Here is a 20,896-nt window from a genome sequence, read left to right as displayed (position 1 = left end):
ACTGACAACATTTCTGATTCTATACACAGAATCCTTCCCGATTATCAACTAATTATGTGCACGTTTAACAGCACCAGATTCCAATTACCTTCTTAATGGATATGGAAGCAGTAAGGATGCTTTTATTTTTTTTGCACAAGGCTTCTGAAATTTGCCTTTTTTTTGCTTAAATAATAAAGTGTGTTTTATTATAAAGTAATTCTGTGTTATTTATCACATGAGGTTAGATTTATCTACTGTTAGTACTTTGTGGGGACTAAGTGAAGGTAAGATTTTTGTTAATATGTAAAAACATAGAATCCTTAGAGAGTGTGGTTTCTTCTTCACATCACTGTAAAGAAGAGGTTGATGGGCCACAAAACCAACATTTTGCAAAGGCCAAATTCAGTCTCTATACTTGCAACCCTTTGAAAATGTGTGGTTCGAATTGAAGAGGGCAGTTCATGAGCACGTAAAAGTTACCAAAAGATATAAACTATCTGGAAAGAATCTGTATGAAGGAATGGTATAAGATCCCTCTCAATATTTTCACCAACTTAAACATAAAACATTATGGAAAGCAGCTCAATCCCATTATCGTTGCAAGGAGAGCCAATAATTGTGGCACATATTTTAAAAACATATATTTATAGTTTGAAAAACTAATTTTTGGTCGATTTCATTTGATCATTAATAAAATAAAATATATTCCGCTTGTTGATAAATTACAATATAGCTCATTACCTGTTGATTTTTTTATGCAACTTTTATTGTTCATCTTTAGCAGGATCAAAATGGAGGCGACACTGTTTTTTTCTTTAGAAATGTGCTATTACTTCATCTTAAATTGAAAAAAAAGTGTGAAATTTTCTTTGCTCTTTAAAATTTGGCTGTGGCCATATACACAAATGAATAAAATTGCTCCTTTATTATTACTACCAGAGATTATCTTATCCATGATTAAATAATTCAGTTATAATACTTAGCCTCTAGATGGCATATATCATTTACATATGAGGTACACAGATTTAGGAATTACATGAGAGTAGGCCACTAAATATCTACATATTTGTGAAGATAAAATGAGTTGTACATTTTTACTTGGGGATAATTGTGTCGATAAATTAATGTTATTACTCAAAGATGAACCAGTCTGAACAGCTTTATCTGTTATTTTGTGACTTTTGTGCAGCCCAAGAGAGTTCACCAACAGTACAACCAAAGAAAACGCATGGGAATAAACTGCAGGTTTAAAATGAATGGGAAATTTGCTAAAACAGTCTGATCAGTGTGTTTGATAATTACTGCACAGGCATTTTCTTGTCATGAAACGGTATTTCAATGAAAGACACATTAGTCTCTGATGATAACATCCTAACTACACTATTGTTCTGCAGCAAAAGGAAACGTTTTTCTTAACACTTAACAAATATCCAACAGCATTTCAGATACTTTCAGATTAGAATCTCTGAGAACTCCTTTGAAGAAGTAGTTTAATTAAAGAAACCATCAGAGGCTTTTATGGTAGGTTTTTCTTTTATGAAGATTTCACCAGATAACTATGAAAGCATCTTAGTTAACATTTAAAACTAAGAAATGTGAACTTTAGAGAATAACACTCATTAATGAACTCGCAGACACAGTTAAACTACTCCAATTTACAGTTTATTAATAATTGACAAGAAATTCTTGTTATTAACACTAATTTGTACACAGTACCCCAAACTGGTCTACCATTGCCTGAAAAAAAAATTTACATAGTGTTCTTATTTGTAACACTTGTCACATAAGAATGTGTAAAATATTTACAAGGTAGAAATTAAATGTGCAAAATGGTTCTACTGTTCTACATACAATAAAAATATCCACAGACTGTCACACATACAAAGCCAGAAATAGTGTATTTCGTTTTTTTTCCCCAAAAGATAAGAATTAGTTTATTGCAGCCTGTCTCAAGCTGGCAGTGTTGGCAAAGCATGACATATAAGTACATGAAGAGGAACTTAAAACATAAAAATAGAGCTAACACTTTCAAAACTGTGATATGCAGAACATGTAGTTATTACCTGTCCTGTTACAGTAGCTGACCTAAGAACAAAATATTATAATGTACCAACACTAACTGCCTAATGCTCTTTTGTGTCTTGAAGTGTTTTGAGAAGCATACAAAATACTGTGCATTCTTTAGTTACTCAAAGTTTCATTTTCTAAGTCTTGCAGTAGAAGAGACTTATACTTATTGGAGCCTGTTTGACCTTCACAAAGATTTTCATGAAGTAAATATTAAAGAATCATCAAAGAAGAGCCATGACCTGCCTTAAAATCCTTATGAATTGTATAGTTGAAAGCATGTTGCAAAAGAACTGTAAAATGCTCCATTTATCCTGCAAGTTAAAAAGTTATGTCATTAGTATACGAGTTGAAATGGAAAGTTATATGGTGTGAAATTTTCTGCTGCCTTTTTAAAACTGCCTTTAAGTGTTAGTGTTAACATCCATCCATTTTCCAAACTGCTTTATCCAGTACAGGGACGCTGGGGAATGGGACACTAGTCCATTGCAGAAGTGTTAACATTTCTTTTCTGAAAATCTGATTAATATGACAGGACTAACACACATACTGTACTTAAAAGCCTGTTTTAGCGCTCTGTGAGGTGCCACAGTGGAATCTATATTATCAAGTCATTTATTGATCTGTTTCAACATGACCACAAACTGTGGAATACTGCTGACTGGTCTCGGTGGCCTATCTGAGACATCACCTGTAAAAAATTTCAGATAGAACGGCTGGTTTAAATTTAATTTAGGTTCTGAAGACTACACTAACAAAATACAGCACCAATGTGAATTTCTGTCCTATTTGGCTACCACTAAACAAGTTTAAACATTTAATGAAAATAGAACAGTTTCTATGCCACCATTCACTTTTTCTGCTGTCCAGCAGAGGGTGATAAAGTCTGTCTTAAACCTTGTCTCCAGTTTTCATTTACACTGAAGAAAAAAAAACTTGCAGTTATTTTCGATATGGAGCCTCAAATGAAAACTACACAACCTACTCAGTGATCAAAGAAGTTACAGATTTTTACGAAGGCACTAGTATTAATATGAAGAATGTACAGCCTGAGAATGGTTTTTGTAAAAGGTAGTAAATGTTAACTGACTTAAAAAAAACTTAGTGGATCAAATAAAGAAACAGAGAGACTCAAAGTTAAATTCTAAAACTAAAAAATACATTAACGTATCTTAATGGATTTAATTCATGTGAAGAAAGGACATTTAAAAGGAGCTGCTGAAAGAACAAGAATAGGATGTAAGTAAATGAGGTCCGCGTCAGGTGGTAGTTTCACGTTTCGGAAGTTAGCAAGTTAATCGGAACCCAGTAGCAAAGCTGGAATTTTACAAGTGTTAGATGAGTTCATATCTCTGCATTTTAAAAAAGAATCCATATGGAAGTTTCTATTTATGATGTATAAGATTTTTAACAATCTATTATTTTGTATATTTAAAATAAAATAAAATTATCTTTTAAGATCATGTACTGTATAATAAAAAAGCGACTAGGTTACGTTATAGTGAAAGGATTTTGAAATGCTGTCATGATTCAACTGCCTCTTGAAGTTTTATAGAAAGTGTAGTACGCGAAATACAAATGCTTCTCGCATCTCATTTTCCATTCATGCTTTAGTTACCCGTGACGTTATGTGTCCTTTTACTTTGTGAAGCAGTACGTTTACCGATTTAAAGAGGTGAGCGTTCTTCACCTTTCCTCCTCAAGATGTCTGAACAGGCGAAAAGCGAACACAATTTGCATCACGAGTAAGGTTGTCGTTGATGTTCACTGGTTACATGTGGGGGAAAAAAAAATAATCTGCACTTCATTTCCAGATACAGGCGCTTGTCTACTTCATTTGATTGAGTGAACTTCTCTAGAGCGCTGCTCACTGAAACTATATTTCAATCATTTCTCAGGAAACATCACAAAACGTGAAACTCCTCAGAGGTCAATACAGTCGTACATTTGCTGGTAGGAGAATTAGATGGTTTTTTTTTTCTGTATGCAAGGAAGTGGTATTTTTCTACACTGTTCATTATAAGCCATATCGATATACTGTATCAGCCCCAGGTATGAAAAAGGCTGCACCACTGGTGTTGATGATTTAAGCCTGCTGCCAGATACAAGTCTGATGAGCAAAAGAAACCTAATTTTATCACTACCTCAAAGATATTGCTGTCATTCTGATGATGGAAAAAATATTTTTCTCTGGCCAGCTAACTTAATACTTTTACTAGCATAATGAATTTAGTGCTAATATAGTAAAATAAAATAAAAAACCATATGGCCAGTTATGGACAGTATTCTTTTTAAAAACGAGCTGCTCATTAGATGTTTCAGAGACTACTTAATGGTGTGTTTATTTTTTAGCAGTTTTACATTAGAGGTACATAATATACAACTTTCCTCTGTGTAAATCCTATTCACAATAACAGATAAAAGGAATTCAGGGTAAATAATGTAGCTTAATTAAAATATTTAAATGTAGATGGTAGTTGAATCAAGGGGCATTATGTATGAACAAAAACTGATCTTGTATATCGTTATAATTTTATGCATGGCAACATCCATAATGTGACATTGAGCAGATCCTGAAATATTAAATAAGAAAGCATGAACATATGGAGGTCTTAACTAAGTCTTTTATATGCAGGATGAGTTCTTGTCTTTGTCTCAAACACTTTTTGACCTATAAATATAATTAGCAATGCTGAGCATCTTTGAAGTTTTACAGAATATTTACACAAGACGAGATGTTACTGTCATTTTGATTCACATGTCCCATGGGAGTTTATGTTAAAATTAGGAATTTCAGCTCTTTGTAAATAATTAATTTTAGAACGGAATAGCATTTTAAAAAATCACAGAATGGAAAATTGAGAAAACGTAAGAACATTACATAAAAATTGCACCCTTTAAAAATTTTTAAAAAATCTATCACACACACAGTGACATTTAACCCATATAAAAAAAAGAGTTCAGGACTGTAGAACTTCATAAAAGATTTTAAAAGGTGTAATAATGTTTTCTAGCAATTTAGAGTTTAGACCGGTGTGGAATGCCAGGAGATGGAAACTGGGCGTTGAGATCACACCAGTAACGTACCTATATTAATTCATGTCTTGTCCATAAAACAAGCAGACAAAACATTGCATTTCATATCACCGGTGTCCCAGTACAGTTGTCATGCTTAAGAACACAATTCACAGATCACCAAAAATGAATTCAATCTGTTGGTCTACTGTACATACAGTATGGATCCTAGTAATCAATTTGGTCAAAAGTTGACAGTGTGTAAGTCCCTGCCCACACACACACAAACTCACAGCAAAACACATCTCATAGCCACAGCCATGCACAAACAGCACATTCCAGACACCCTTCCAGACTCCCCCTCTCTTCAGAGAGCTGTGAATCACACAGTGGCCTTTCTTCTTAAAGTAGCTCCTTCAGTTAAAACCAGTTGCTGTTTGTCATTTAGTTCGACCTGTCAGAGATAAAAAGAAGGACAAGTGTTAATGATAAATCACCTCATCGCAATGTGCCTGTGTGATTGAATTTTTAAAGGCTCATGATTTTTTTCTTATTGGGTTTAGATTGTCAAACACTTAATAAATAACAAAATGATCCACTGCTTAAGATATCATACAATGCCCTCCAACAGGTGTGGGGCAGTGGTTCTTTAAGTATTAATTCTGGAGCCACAGTGAATTACAATATCAATAAAGATGAGAGGTACAGTTTCATGTATATCTCTAAAAGGTTTCAGAATTGGCTTAGAAGTACAGAGATGAGCCAGGAGAGTTTTTAAACTAATTGTGTGGACAGGTGAGTCCGAGAAAACCCTTTATCAAAGTGATTGAAAGCTCAAAGTGTACAGAAAGAGAGAAACTTCAAATGCACCACTACATCTGTGAAGCATGGCAGAGGTAGAGTATTTTCATCCTCAGTATGGGCCCGGTTCCCTCATTTTTCTGGATGATGTACCTATTGATGGCACGATAGCTAAACAAGTAGCAGAATGAATTCTGAAGTTTACAGAAACATTTAGTTTGCATATGTAGAAGGAAATGCTTCCCCCCATAATGGGTAGCACTTCTCCATGCAAGTTCAAGTTCAATACCTCATTGTATGGAATTTGGTTTGGTGAGTGCAAGCAATTAAAAGACATGCAATACAAATACACCACACAGAGCCAATAATACAGCATCCACTCAACACATTTTCACATACCAACCTAAACACACACCAGTAATAACATATATAGCAGTGAGACCAGATGAAATGAAATAACAGTGAGCCATGCAAACATTTAAAAATGAAAGTACTGAGTTCATACATCTCACACCTTCCAGGTAGGTACCGAACCTATAAGTGCCTGTTTTGATAGACCTAAGCACTTAGCAGAGGGCAGGAAAGTGAACAGAGGTTGGGCAGTGAGGATCTTTAAAGCTTTGCGCTTCAGTCTAGAGAAATAAAATGAGTCCACAGAGGGAATTTTATAGAAGCTATACACTACTCTCTCCATCTGTTTCTTGTCCTGGGCTGAAGTGTTGCTATACCACCCAGTGATGGAGAGGAATGAAACACTCATGTCATGTAGCATGACAATTACCAAGGAGCTCATCAGCAGATCTTATATACGGTAACCCCTCATTACACAAGCTTGATTCTTTCCTGGAAAACTGCTCATAAAGCAAAAACTTATATAAGGGAAATTAAATTCCCATTAATTCCTGTGTTGCAATCTCCAATTGGTTCCAGAACTCAAAAACATTCCCTCAAACACCCAAGTTCTACCTTAGTATGGCATGGAATGGTACTCATTCCTGGTTAATTGAGTAACATGCCTAAAGTCATAAGCCAATGTATAAATAATAATGTGGAAAATGCCACCAATCCTGCTCATTTACTGTACTGTATAGTACATTGTTACAGTCGTTAGCAAATGCATAAACAAGGTAATTCAAGTACAGTAGGTAGCTGCAAAGGAACAAGTAAATGTTTATTCCATGCTGAAAAGAGAAGAAAAGAAACAACTTTGCATTTTTCTTCTCTTTAAATGCATATACAGTAGGTATTGTACTATATGCATTTAACACACAACCCTTTATTATAAAAAGTTCTTGTGCAATAAAAAATAAAACGTAAATTCTTCATCCAACTAGATGTGAGAAAGACAACAATGCTAATAACCTTTCATTAAATGAAAAATGAATTAATAGCCCGTATAAATGAAACCTTGTATAGCAGTTGGTCTTATAGTGAGGGATTACTATAACACATTTTTGTATTTCCTGCTGTGTGCTGACACCCTTCCCTATTTATTTGTTAAATTTAACAGATTGAAAAAAATAAAACAGTAAATGTGGCATGTGCAAACGTTTGGGCACCCAATTTTCTGATTCATATTAATATGATCACAAGATCATAATTTCATCATCACAAATACAAAGTGCTTGCCTGTAAACCGAAAATAGGCACGTTTGACTTTGCTGTCCCAATACATCTGGAGGGCACAGTATTTTAACCTGAGACACAGTCTAAAAATAAGCAGCTGAGCTGGAAGAAAAGAAATTCAGACAGTTCAGTTTCTGTAATACTGTTCACTGATGATACACAGCCAAAATATCATCCCTAATGTATTGGTTAAGAGCTCTTGTAGCAGAACATGTTTTCCTAGCAAAGGATAAATGAAAAAGGGTGGAAATTGTAGTAACACAAAAATAGGTTATGTCACATCTAGAAAATATTAAAGTATTTTCATCGACCTCAACAATGAAATACTACTCAGTTGAAAAGACATTATGAGGGGGACAGAATTTTTCTGCTATGCTTGAGCTGACCGAACGCACTCATATACTAGAAAATGTCACACCTGTCAATCTAGTATGAACCTGAAAAGCAGAGAAATTTAAAGGGTAAGATTTCAAAAAATGAAAAAATATATATATAGATTCATAAATTCATATATAGAAATAAACCTTTACATAACATTTTACATTCAAAATAAAAAAATAAGATATATATTTAATATATATCTGGTTTATTGTTTGAAAAAATCATGGAATTTACTAGTAACTATACAGTAACTTAGTAAGTATATTCATTACATTCTACACGACCACAATGTCCAGAACATGCTATTACGAGCAAATGTCAAATGTCAATTTTATTAAGAAATGTCTGTTATTGATTTGTACAGTTCTGCACTTCAATTTTGAGTGCTTTATTAAAAAGGCTTTTGGAAGCCCTGTTCTTTTTTTTTGATGTCCTCAGATCATATTAATGTCATGCGCATGTATTCAGGGAAACAAAATAAACAAATATTATACTATGAAAGAATTATCTTCAATCAATTTCCTGCAGTTGAGAGCTCCCATTATGTGGCGCATTTTATTTTTTCCGAAAGAAATGAAACAATTTTGGCTATAAAATATTTGTATCTGCCTTCCTAATAGCCTTCTATCTAACACAAAATATGTTTTACCATCATTCTCAGCAACATCATCACTCCTTGAGGATTTGTTTCTCTGTTCGTGTGTGGTATAATAAGCTAGGAAGTGATTTTGCTAATGGAAGATCAAGATTAAGGGTATTAAGAGGTACTAATCTGAAGGTTGGAAAACAATCCCCCTGGTGAATTCAGGGGGGCAGCGACCATTGGCCCGTCTTGTGAAAATGAAGCAAATCCCGGCTCTTTTGAAGTTGGGGCTAGAGCACGCTAGCCGTGTATTCTTGAAAATTAACCACATTACAGAAGCCAACATGGATGTCTTCATCTTCTTACATGCAGGGACTGGGGTATGACTGTTGAAAACAAAGTGACATTTGAATCTTTTGCTCCATGCACTGGCATCAGAACTGATAAAATCAATGTTTGTTTAAATCCAGATCAGAAGCATGCAGCACTGAAATCCAGCACCCATTTATATGACTTTTAACAAAGCTATCAAATGTCTGTCTTTTAAAACTGCACAAAGAAAAATTAAATCTCAAACCAGAAGAGATATTACAGATCACATAGATCAGAAACAGACAGAGAGAAGCAGAAAACCCACTTCAGTCCGAAACAAGCTGAAAGGTTTGTTGTTGTTTTTTCTCTAAGGGTATTTTTTATAGTCTTTTACAAATAGTTGTGAGATTTGTCGCTTTGTGCTTCAAGGCTACTAATTTATCCTTTTTAAAGTTTTGACCACAATGAAGCCTCTGCAAGTTTAATTAGCTCATGCTTCATGATGATCTTTGACACGTTGAAACCATAAAAACAGTAGGTTAGGGCAGAACATTTGGGATGCATTTCCAATCTGGTGGAAACTGGGACAAAAACCATGTTGAAAATGGAACATGACCACTTAAGGATGAGTGATAAAATTTTAAATAAGCTTCTTCCATTACACTGCAGAAACTAGGGTAGCATGCTCTGAAAGAGCAGGCAGATCAGAAAAGTAACTGAATGCTTTGTACTGTAGTACTCAATTTTAGTAATGTAATTGTATTACTGCACTCAGCCATGGAGGGCAGTTAGCATTTCAAGACTTAAAAGGAGATCCTTCTTGGTCTCAAAACGTACTTTTTTTCCTTCTTTGTCATGTGCAGTATTAGGCAAATGCTGCAGAATGTGCACAGTTACATTTCAGTTGAACCTTGGAGCTTTGTTATTCTGACACTGAACACTATAGTGTCATAAAATGTGCCGCCCTTCAGAGGAGATGTAAAACCAAGGTCCTGACTCTCCGTGGCATTTCTTGAAAAGTGTAGGGGTGTTACCCTAGTATCCCAGCCAAATTTCCCTCTGGCCGTTATCAATCATGGCCACCTAATAATCCTCATCTCTGAATTGGCTTCATCATCTGTTCTCCTCCCCACTGAGAGCTGATGTGTGGTGAGCGTACTGGAGCAATATGGCTGCCACCACATCATTGAGGTGGGGCTGCGCACTGGTGGTGGTGGAGGGGAGTCCCCATTACCTGTAAAGTGCTTTGAGTGGAGCGTTCAGAAAAGCACTATATACAGTAAGTGTAAGGATTATTATTCTTCACTATTATTCTCGAACCTTCACCATAAAGTAAACTGTGTGCAATCCCATTTTCTGTCCCTTTTAATATAGAAAGTACTGTTTACTGAATGAAAAGGCCACAGTGTTTTGTACACTATTCACAGACTGCACTTGCCATAATGTGTAAATATGCTGTGTGGATTTTGGCAATAATCCAACAGCCCACAAAGGTCTCAGCATAGCACTCGCCTCACTCTACACAATACACTTTCATTTACTGTCTTCTGCAGAGAAAAATGTTAACTGCTCAGAAACAGCCACAGGGTTAGATGCAGAATACAGCTCCTGCATTAATAAACCTGTATTAGTTTTTAACCCATCATTCAATGTGCATGCCTTATGTTTGACTTTAGGCCCTGTCAAATGTACTTAAATCCTGAAAAAGTCAAATTAATGTTTTTTTCAACTCAAATCCTGACATTAATCAACCCTCACCACTAACCTGATTTACTTTCTTTTACATGATCAACTGTGGCACTAACTTTAAAAAAAAACAAATCTCATAAATTGACTATGCATGCATACATTATCAATCATTTTTACATAAAATTTAAAAAACAATGACAAGTGCATAGTCTAACAGCAATTCCAGTTAAAAAACATTAACACACTACCTTTCTCATACAAGGATTAATAAGCTGCACCCAAATTAGAAATATATTGCACCTGCTAAATTTGTTAGACGGGTAACTGCACCACTGGTTTCTCTAATTCACATTCACAAAGTCAGACAGCAAAACAATCTATTTTTGACCAGTTGCAGCCATAACTATAAAAAGTAAGAAAGAACTGTCAAATCCACTTTTTGCAGCTCACTTGGTTTTTCCTACAAAGTTTTTGTTTATTTCAGTGTATGTGGAGAGTTTGCACTTAACCTCAAAAGCTCTTCAGTGGTTTCTAGAGGCTGGGATTACTGGCAGTATTAACATTAACTAAACATTTCTAAAAATATATTCATAGGCAGTTTGTTGAAGGAATGTCTTTATAATGTTTTATAATCTATTCACTTATGTATAAAAATGTTTTGCACGGTTTTGTGCAATTTTAATTGGAATGTCCATCACATTTGCATGCACTTGCAAGAATGTTCCCAATGATTACATTTAATGATAATACAAAGTTATTTATTTAATAAATTGCTCAGGGTTGGATTGCAAACCAAACCAAACAGTACAAAATGACATGTCTGTAGTAATGGAGGGTTCCTAGGAAGCAAGGAAATAGCAGAAGATTTAGAAGTGTGATCATACAGTAGATGGACCCAATGGTCTCATCTTGCTGGGGAGAAGAAAGCAACACTTTTGCTTTTTAGATCATTTCCCTGCCTGATCACATTTGCATTCTTCACAATAATGAGACACAGAACTTATGATTTTGCAAAATGCCCAGAATTTTTCAGAATGTTCAGAATATTCAAGTAGAGGATTACCACAAAGACTGGTATCATATCTCACTCATGTATATATACTGTATATATCTTGTACGTATAAGCCTTGTTGCTGAACTGGCTTCTCTCAAGAAAAAGGTGGATGAGATTCTTGTTAGAATAGCAGTAGCTACCAGCAAACAGACTGGCAGAATGGCCACCTCTTGATTGTTACATTCACTATGTTCCTATGTGTACATATATCCTTATAAGGTATACTGTATACAAGCAAATGAAAATATTGCTACTGTGTACACCTATACTACATTCAAAATAAAACAATTATACGATCAAAATGTATATTTAATAAAGATCTACAGCACTATCTAAGATCTATTCAATGACATATTTTCACAGTACAATTAAGAAAATTATAAGAGATATAACACCTCATTTCACCTCATTTTCAAATTATAAATAAATAAAGCACAATATGATTTAAAGTTCAGACATGATTATAGGACAAAGCTTAAACAGCAAAGGAGGCTCAACAACAAAAACTGAAATGTTTACAGTAAAAGAGTTATTTCTCTTCCTATCCACTTACCTTGTGGTGGAATTGTAAAGCATGTGTCAATACCGCCTAGTGGCCTTTCTCTCTTACGTTTGATTAACTGCTTAATTTGCTACCCTTAACCTAGGTGTCTGTCCTACTCGCTAACAACTAATTACAATGTCTAACCTAATCCCTCACACACACCAAAAGGTCTGAATTAATTTACATTTAAAATAAGAAGTTATAATTGCTTCAAAACCCTTACTCAATTACAATTTACATCTTGCAGGAACAGCATCTTCACTGTTAGTAAGACGTTAGGCAGTAGTTAGTTGTGGTATCCACAGCAACCGCTTCAACATACAGTTAGTTCTTTAGTCCAGTTACAATGAAGGAGGATGACGCATTTCCTTTACTTACAGATAAACCGGTTTTAATTGGACATGAGAAGATTTCTGGAGTGAGGAGTGGCAGGTGTACGAATCACGTCCACCTATAAAATCAACTGAAATCACAACATAACCATAATCATGAGAATTATGGGCAAAACAAATCATTACACATGAAAAAAAAAACACAAATGTGGAATGCAATTAACAAAAACAGCATGCAGTAACATCTCTAAATCTTGGCTATGAAACAACTTTAAAGAGAATGATAATTTCCTGACAATGTTACGTAAACAAAACAAAGGTATGTTGATTCATTTTTACCCATTTTATCATTTTGTGCACAGTACCTTGTTTTTCATGCGCTATTTTATTCCAGCTGCCAAATCCATTTTTTGCATCTCTGGCAGCTAAACTAAAATGACAACTAAAACTATGGGAACATTTCTACCTCATAAGCCCACGCCAAGGTTTATCCCCAGAGGTAGAGCCAGTCTTAAATGCACAGATAGAAAACAGGAAGCATTTAATAGACTACAAGCCTACAGAGACATCATATACAGTACAGCAGGAAAAAAGGCACTGGGACACTGACAAAATACCAACAGGGTATAGACTATTTCTGCCCTTCGCCTTACATGCAAGGACACAACCTCTTTCACACCGAGTGAATAATTTCAGCACATTTTGAACAATATCTCTGCGAAAGAGTCCTGTGAAGAAGATATACCAAGGTGCTTTCACTCATCAAGGATAGCTCAGTAGCCTTCCTGTCCAGACCTTGACAGTCTTTGACGAGAGATGCGTTATGGGATACAGCAGGGTCACATGTCTTGATATACAAAGAAGCTGTATCCCCTGGCCAAAACATCCAGAGGGATGTCTGCCTGTCTACACCGAAATAGTAATCTGATAAAAATAGGGAGCACCGTTATGGAAATTGGTAAACTGAACTAAACTGAAGTGCAAAACTCTCAATCTATTCCTGACCAGGCCCTAGACATGAAACCCACTGAATATGTATGGGCCATCCTCAAATATTTCCTGCAAAACCACTTCATTAAATCCACTTCCCAGTACTCTCTAGTAAAACCTCTGTGCCAGGCGAGAACTGCAGTTCACAAGTGCTTTCCTTATTTTATTAAGTGCGCACCTTACAAATGGTAGTAGCATTAAGTTTCACCCCCATTCCCGTTTTCGATTATTGTGTGACTGCTCTTTCCCCATCTTGGGGGTTCGTCTGCTTACGTCAGGTCTTTGTGTACATTTTGTATCTCCTGCACAAGTAAAAATCTCGACTCGGGAGCCATCAAGATCTAATCAGCGCGAGCACAGAAGCCTGAGTAGATTCTGACTCATCAACATTTCCTCAAAACATGATATCATACTGAGAGATTAAGAAACACTGTAAAATGGAACATGCCAATCTGGAATTCTTGATACGCAGCCTGTCAATGAAGCATATCATGAAACCTCAGCATGAATACAGCTGTAGTCTTTTGATGAAAAAATTCAATTTATCACTGAATGAGCAAGGTCAAAAGATTGAATAGATCGAGTGGTATCTTGCGGGGAAGGACCTGTTGTTGGAATATGCTATGCTACTGTGTTTTGTTTCCCGGTATCATGAAAGTATTTGGTTTTATAGATGTCAAAGCCACCACGGGTCACGGTTTTAGAGAGGAAAAAGCTGTGATAATCGCAATGTTTGTATATGCAGGGATATGTGTGGGAAGAAACACATATATTTTCCAATGTACAGTTGTATGAGAAAGCCAAAATATCCCTGTCAGCAACTGATTAACATAAAATGTAAACTACAAAACACATTTAACAAGTACCACCTTACTAAAGTGAACTAAACTGAAGTGATCTCATCAAAACAATATCTGTATCAAGTACTGATTTTACCTGGTAATTTTATGCCTGGCTAACAGGAAAGTGCCTTTAGCAAAACTGGAAATGCTTGGGGTCATGTTCGTAAAACATTGACCACTGCACTCTTTATACCACTTTGTTTTCTAACGAGACAACAAAATGAATTTGTAAAGTGTCAAAAACACTTTAGGGATGCTAATATTAGAATCCCCACCGGTTCTTTAAACGTTTCATTTTGATTATGAAACATAAGAACTTTGTTGCTCCCTTTTCAAAAGGAGCAAACTGTCCACTTAGCATAGCAGAAAATTATACAATAATGCCATCCTTGAGTCTGGCTACACTATAAGCCAAGGGGACTGGGCAGTGAATACCATAGGGTGCTGCAGATGTAATATCCGATCTCTATTTGCGTATCTTAAATCCTGTAAGGCTAATGTTTCCATTGGAGCAATAATATATGAACAGATGACTATGGCATGTGGCCTTGTACAGTATGAATAACCTATAGATGTCAATTTGACAATGGTATCCGTTTTTCAAGAAAGCAAGTTTCCTCTGAAATACGGATGCATCCCCTGTGCCCTTTTACCTTTGAATCAGTACAGAAAGCTTTAAAAAGTAATGATATATTAGTAGACTGTTCATATAAACCTGTGACATACTTAATACTATCGCTATGAATGAGTACAATAAGGTATGAAGGTGTACTGCATGCTTAATAAAAAGGTTATGTGAGGTTCCTTTAAAATGCATGAAAGCGACTAATAATGCAGATATTGGGAGTTGCTTTCACGTTCACTCCTAAAACTCTCATACCTCTTCATGGAATACAGCTTTGGTAAAGATCAAATTTACTCCTGAGGGTGAAAACATTCAAATCAAATACCACTGATGGTTAAATGATAATACACGGAGGCTTTATAAACACAACAGATGCTATTCCAATACTCGTTTGTTGCACAGTTAACACCTTTCAGTACACTACCAAATACCTAGAAAGGAGAAGCTGTATAAAAGCTGGATAAGAGAGTATTATAAATATATAAAAGGAACTAATAAAATGTAGCTCCATGCTGAACAAATTAAAAAGAAATAAGAAAATACATAATGTTTCAGTGGTGGAGCCTTCTTCACAAGTGTGCTCCAAAGTCAAAATATGTTGCCTTTTTCTTAGTTTTACTTTTATACTTTAAGAACACTCATTTCCAATTGGCCCTAACCAATCATGGCCTCCTAATAATCACCATCTATGAACTGGCTTCATCACTCTGATCTCCACCCACTGATGTGTGATGTGTGGTGAGTGTACTGGTGCACTATGGTTGCCATCGCATCATCCAGGTGGGGCTGCACACTGGTGGTGGTGGAGGGGAGTCCTCATTACCTGTAAAGCACTTTGAGTGGAGAGTCCAGAGCTTAAGTGTAAGCAATTATTATTATTATTAACACAAGAAATACACACAACAAATGACCTTTTGGCCCATCTAGTTCATTTGTTTTTACTTTCAGTAACTAATTGATCTAAAGACCTCATCCAGCCTTTTCTTCAAGGGTCAATTTAACCAACAAAGATGGGTTATCTTCTTCCACATTCCCACAAACCAATTAACCTCTACTTACAGACGTTAGTCCTTTGCAGAGGTTAGTTTGCAAAATTTTCCTCCTTTCAGCTTTGAAACTGTCTGCTTTTCTTTAATGGAAATCGATTTGGCTCTCACTTTGTCTACAGACTCAAAACACTGAGGTGAAAATTAGACTTCGCCATGCAACAAGATGTTCAAATTGATGTTCACTCTTCTTTTATGAGTGCCTAATTACCCTACAAATGCCTGACCACCATACACTAGACCCTTCCTAATAAAGAGGTTCAAAACTATCAATTTGTTTAATTGAACAAAAAGGATTGAAATTAATTCAATTTATTAAAAATCAAACACCTAATGAGTTGTACTTATCAGTCATGCTTTTTTATGATAAATAATTATCATAAGAGTCCACAGTTTAAATTTCACTCTCCCACTATTTTGAAATCATTGTATATAGAATAAACTATTATTTACATTATTTATATAAAATTATAAAAATGTAAAAAGTGTCATTAAAAATTGCATCTAAGATCTTTTATTTTGCTATTCTTCTACAGTCATCACACATTAAATTAGTCTCAGATTCAAATCTAAAACACAGGCGATGCCAGATTGGACATGTATCCCTTTATTCAGAAATCTGAATAAGACACTACACCTGTCTTATCTGATGCTAAATCTTATTAACTACAGTCTTGACACAGATATACAGAGGAATCGTTCGGCTGCTTTTCAGTCTGTCTGCGAACAGCCTTTGATGAGGATTGTCCACCCTTTAGACACTCTCATTAAAACACAAACATACCAATGAAATATAGAGCTTTCCATAGCAGTGTTCTTTACCATGACAGTCTAATATACAGTACATATGCTGACTAGGTTATACTGTACACAGTTAAATCGTGTAAAGAAACTATGCTGGCATATGAGTGCTTGCTCACCACAAAAATGGTAGATAATTGGACAAAATCAACAAAAGAATCAGTACTGCAGGAGTACCGTAATCCTTCATACTTTATTGATTACGCAAACAGAGAGGATTTCATAAACACAGATCTTTTTATTTGAAATATTCTGAAGTGGATGATTAAGTCTGCTGCCCAACCTCTCAAGTTGTTTGGCAGCTCCTACACAAGATTCACCAGCAGGTGAGGGAGAGCAGGAGGCATCAGCCCTATATCTCCTGTGGACTACACTGCCATAGGGACACAGTCCTCTGCCCTTGGGGGCAGCAATATCCTATTTGTTGGTGGCTATTGCTCTTTTTCAGGAGTGACCTAACATTACTTGCAAGACTCTCATCCAACCAATATGGCAGTATACTAACGCTGTCCCATGGCAGGTCTGGGGGGAAACGTTGGTGTTTAAGAGAGAGAGGATTCTAACACACAGAGATTACCACCAAGTGACTCAAAGATCCAGTTACACCCAGCCTGTGGAACCTCAAAAAGGTGTACAGCCTAGCTAGCCACAGCTACTATTTCCATCAGGGAAAGAAAACTTTGACTCTCTGAGGCCACAGAAATTGCATCCACAAAGTCGGAGAAGCTCTGTATCAACAAGACCCTGACCTGGAAACTATGAGCCATAGGAGAACTGTGGTTTAGGACATACTGTACTTTCAGTTCCTTCACTGAAAAGTTGTAATCATGCAACAGAAGAGCACAGAGATCACTGACATATTTGCGGATGTAATAGTCTGCAAAAACACAGTCTATAGCCATCAGAAGGTGATCTGCGACAAGACATTTTATGAGATACAACTAGCCTCCCTGGAATGTGTGCACATCAGTAAGTCCTGTGAAGGGGGGTGGTGTCCCACAACAGTGTAGTGCATAGTCACACTGGTTGGAATTGGGCAACAAGGTGGACAGGCTTGTAGTGCCACTAGTGTGGGATATGATCAGGGCTGAAGGTGTCAGATAAAGAGCTGACTGGGACAAAGGGCCACAGAATGGATTGGTTGGACATGTCCCTGCTTTTTCCCCAATGAGGGAAGTCAAGGGCCTGACCACAGTGAGTATCTGTGCGATTGGTGTTGCCATGGAGATGCTATAAGTCCCCATGGAAAAACGATCTTGTATTACTACAGCCCAAGGATAAGGTGGGGATGCCCCTCTCTGGACCTTAGCTTTAGGGGACTTAAAAGTATAAACAATTTCCTCAACCAAGCCGATATATAGAGCTTTAAGGGCTGAAAGGCTTCTCTCAGTAGCCTGAGCAGATGCCTCTGTCAGCCCGAGACTGTGGCAGATAGGATTCTCAGGCTGTCCTGGCTGCTGGAAGCAGCCTTTAGCCATTTAACAACCACATAAACCATGAGAAGATTCTCATAAGGATTTGTAACATTTTCCTGGTCTCATTGCAAAGTGAACATAAACAACAGTTAATCTTTTAAAGTAGTACGTTTAAACAATACAGAAATATGACCTATATCATGCATTCTGCTCCTACAATTTTGGAAGATTATCTATTGGAAGATGAAATAGTAGTAACAAAGCAATAGTATAGTACATATTGGAAAATCAAACTCTGTTGTTATCGGAATTATGATCATGTTTTTCACAGGCAATGATAATGAAATAGATACCATCTTAAAACAAAACAGACCAATTAAATAAATAGCCCAGAGAAGACCAATTTCAAGACTTCAACAGAACATATGGTATAAAGGGAAGGCCTAAACTAAACTGCAACTAAACCCTTTTGTTTGTAGTCTTTCTACAGCAGCGATTTGGTGTGTGCAATTAAAGAAGTGCCCGTTACTCTGAACAGATTTAGAAACTTGCACACTCGCAGGCGGTTTGTTTTCAGGAGATGAATACACCTGCTTCTGCTGTGACAATGGAGGACACAGAGGCACTAAAAGGCACAGCTGTGCTCCCAGATGGGCTCTCATTATCCTCCACAAGCTGTTTAAGACAAATATTTTCAAGCAGGAATGCAACTGTCCAGAGGGTTGCATGAATTCATGTAACTATTTTTAGAATGTTAATGAGTTCTTTATTAAATCTATCTGCTACGGATAAGCAATCAAACTAAAAGCTTTAAAAGGACCCCACCAACAGGGACTACTCCACTGACATCTTGCTGCCTACACAGTTTCACTAGCAGGATGAGTAGACACACATCTGTCCCGAGCACTCATGCTTTGCTCAGGACAGATGCAAGCCAAAGGTAAATTTAAAACACACAGAATATAGAAAAGATGCAGAATGTGATTCTGTATGCTAATTATGTCTAGAATGCATCTTGATTTAAAAATTTATCATACCTTTAATATCTGGCGCTTAGTATTTTTTTATAATTACATCATAAATCCTCAACCGTCATATGAAAGTATTCTCCTACCTATGCTGATGGGGCAGGCAGGTCTTGGAAGGGACTGTAATAGCAACATACCTGCCACTAGAGGCTGCTAAAAATCTCTTTCATTTGTAAATATACACACTGGGTTATAATTGGACAATTTGGTGGTTAGTTTAACATTAAATGAATGTCAGAAAAAACTCTAAAACACACATCATGCTTTTTCCATCTGTTGTCCCATACTTCACTTGTATATCCATTTACGGTATTTTTTCCCATTGAACAGCAAGTTGTAATGTTTATAGAAAACTCAAAACTTGGAAAATGAATGAGCTACAAATAGTACATAATGTTAGATATATTTTGCTTTCTATTAATTTTCATCTAGGCTTTCCAGTTCCACATGCCCTAATAAGGAGACAGATGCATACTGAAGAACTGTTTGAGTTTTGTGTTGTTAATAAATGCAGTCACCGTTAAGAGTGGTAGTTGGGCCCAATCACTGCTTGACTCAATATGTGAAGACTGTGTGTTGCTCAAGTCAATGAAGTGAATTTTAAGTGAGGGAGACTCTACAGCCACAGCAGTTTGCTCACTGAATATTAATGCAGTCTTACACTTATATCAAGGTGTGAAATTGAGTCAGGGAAATGAAATTTGATTATTCTGCTCTATGCAATTCACTGAAAACCAGACTTGCAGAGTTTATTCTGCACTGCTGGGGCCACTGTGGATATGACTAACATGGCATTTGCTAAATTGATTAGTAACAGAATGTACTATCCTCCACCAAGTGCTATCCTAATTTACAACTTTAGCTGGTTTTACGGTTTGAGATGTTATATAGCCAACATATTCATACAGGCAGTTTTCAAGGATATTTCCAACAGACCACCCGGATCTTAAACTCTCAGAATATGCAATTTGCACAAAATGTGCCAGATATTTCAGGAATTTTAATTATATTGGACTATTAAACTACTTAAGTGTTACTACATTTTATGTTTGCTGTTGTAATCGGCAATTAAAATACATTTTTTACTTTTGGTCAGTCCATTTTACAGCTGATATCCAGCCAATCACTCTTGTAGTATTCTTGATTTGGGAAAAAGAATCTTAACATTATTTTACAGAGGCTAACACCCATTCAGTTAAATAAAGTGGAACAAACACTGCTTGGGACACCTTCATGTGACTTGAAGGGACAGTGAGCTCGGTTGATGGAGGAAGAGATCTTATACCTGGGTAAACAAAATACAGGATAAAAATTATATTTTACATCCTAGCGATTCCTAGTGAAAAGCTTTTAAAAATACTCTTAAGCAAGAATGCCTGAAAACTCTTTAGATTAAAAAAGAGCGGCATCTGTTGTTGATAACACTGCATTCAAATATTTTAATTAAAAGAAAGACCTTTATTATAATCCTTAAATTATACCAGCTGATCTCGCTTTGATTATTATGGTTTTGAAGTTGGGTGCAACTGAAATGGTACTAAACAAAAACAAATTTTCAGGTGGTAGGTTTTAGATTAAACATATGACAGCAGGGATTTATCAAACGTTTTCTATAGTATGAACCTTTGTTTTGAAATCTCAAGGAAAATTATACCACATAACACAAAGCATACTATCTATGGGTAGCTTTATGCGTTCCGGACAGATTGATTTTATGCATTTCATATTGCTACAGACAATTTGTTTTAAGTGTTCAAATACAA

The 20,896-nt window shown here is 36.1% G+C and overlaps 1 protein-coding gene across 4 annotated transcripts in view; it reads right to left on the bottom strand.

Moving 5' to 3' along the window:
- Nucleotides 1–1,622: 1,622 nt before the first annotated feature.
- The window catches only part of LOC102693504 (sodium/potassium transporting ATPase interacting 3), a 165,644-nt gene continuing 146,370 nt past the window's right edge, over nt 1,623–20,896 (bottom strand). For 2 of the 4 annotated variants that reach the window (XM_015353752.2, XM_015353750.2), the window contains one exon: nt 1,623–5,518. In XM_015353752.2, the coding sequence (XP_015209238.1) occupies nt 5,447–5,518 (72 nt within the window). In that variant the 3' untranslated portion in view covers nt 1,623–5,446. Of the gene's footprint in view, nt 5,519–12,432; nt 12,518–20,896 lie in introns of all 4 variants that reach the window. The other 2 variants (XM_015353749.2, XM_015353751.2) reach the window with 2 other exon arrangements.

This window comes from Lepisosteus oculatus, chromosome 6, assembly GCF_040954835.1.
Source record: "Lepisosteus oculatus isolate fLepOcu1 chromosome 6, fLepOcu1.hap2, whole genome shotgun sequence".
NCBI classification, from domain to species: domain Eukaryota; kingdom Metazoa; phylum Chordata; class Actinopteri; order Semionotiformes; family Lepisosteidae; genus Lepisosteus; species Lepisosteus oculatus.
The sequence above is the reverse complement of the archived record's forward strand: the minus strand, read 5'-3'. Positions and strand labels throughout refer to the sequence as shown.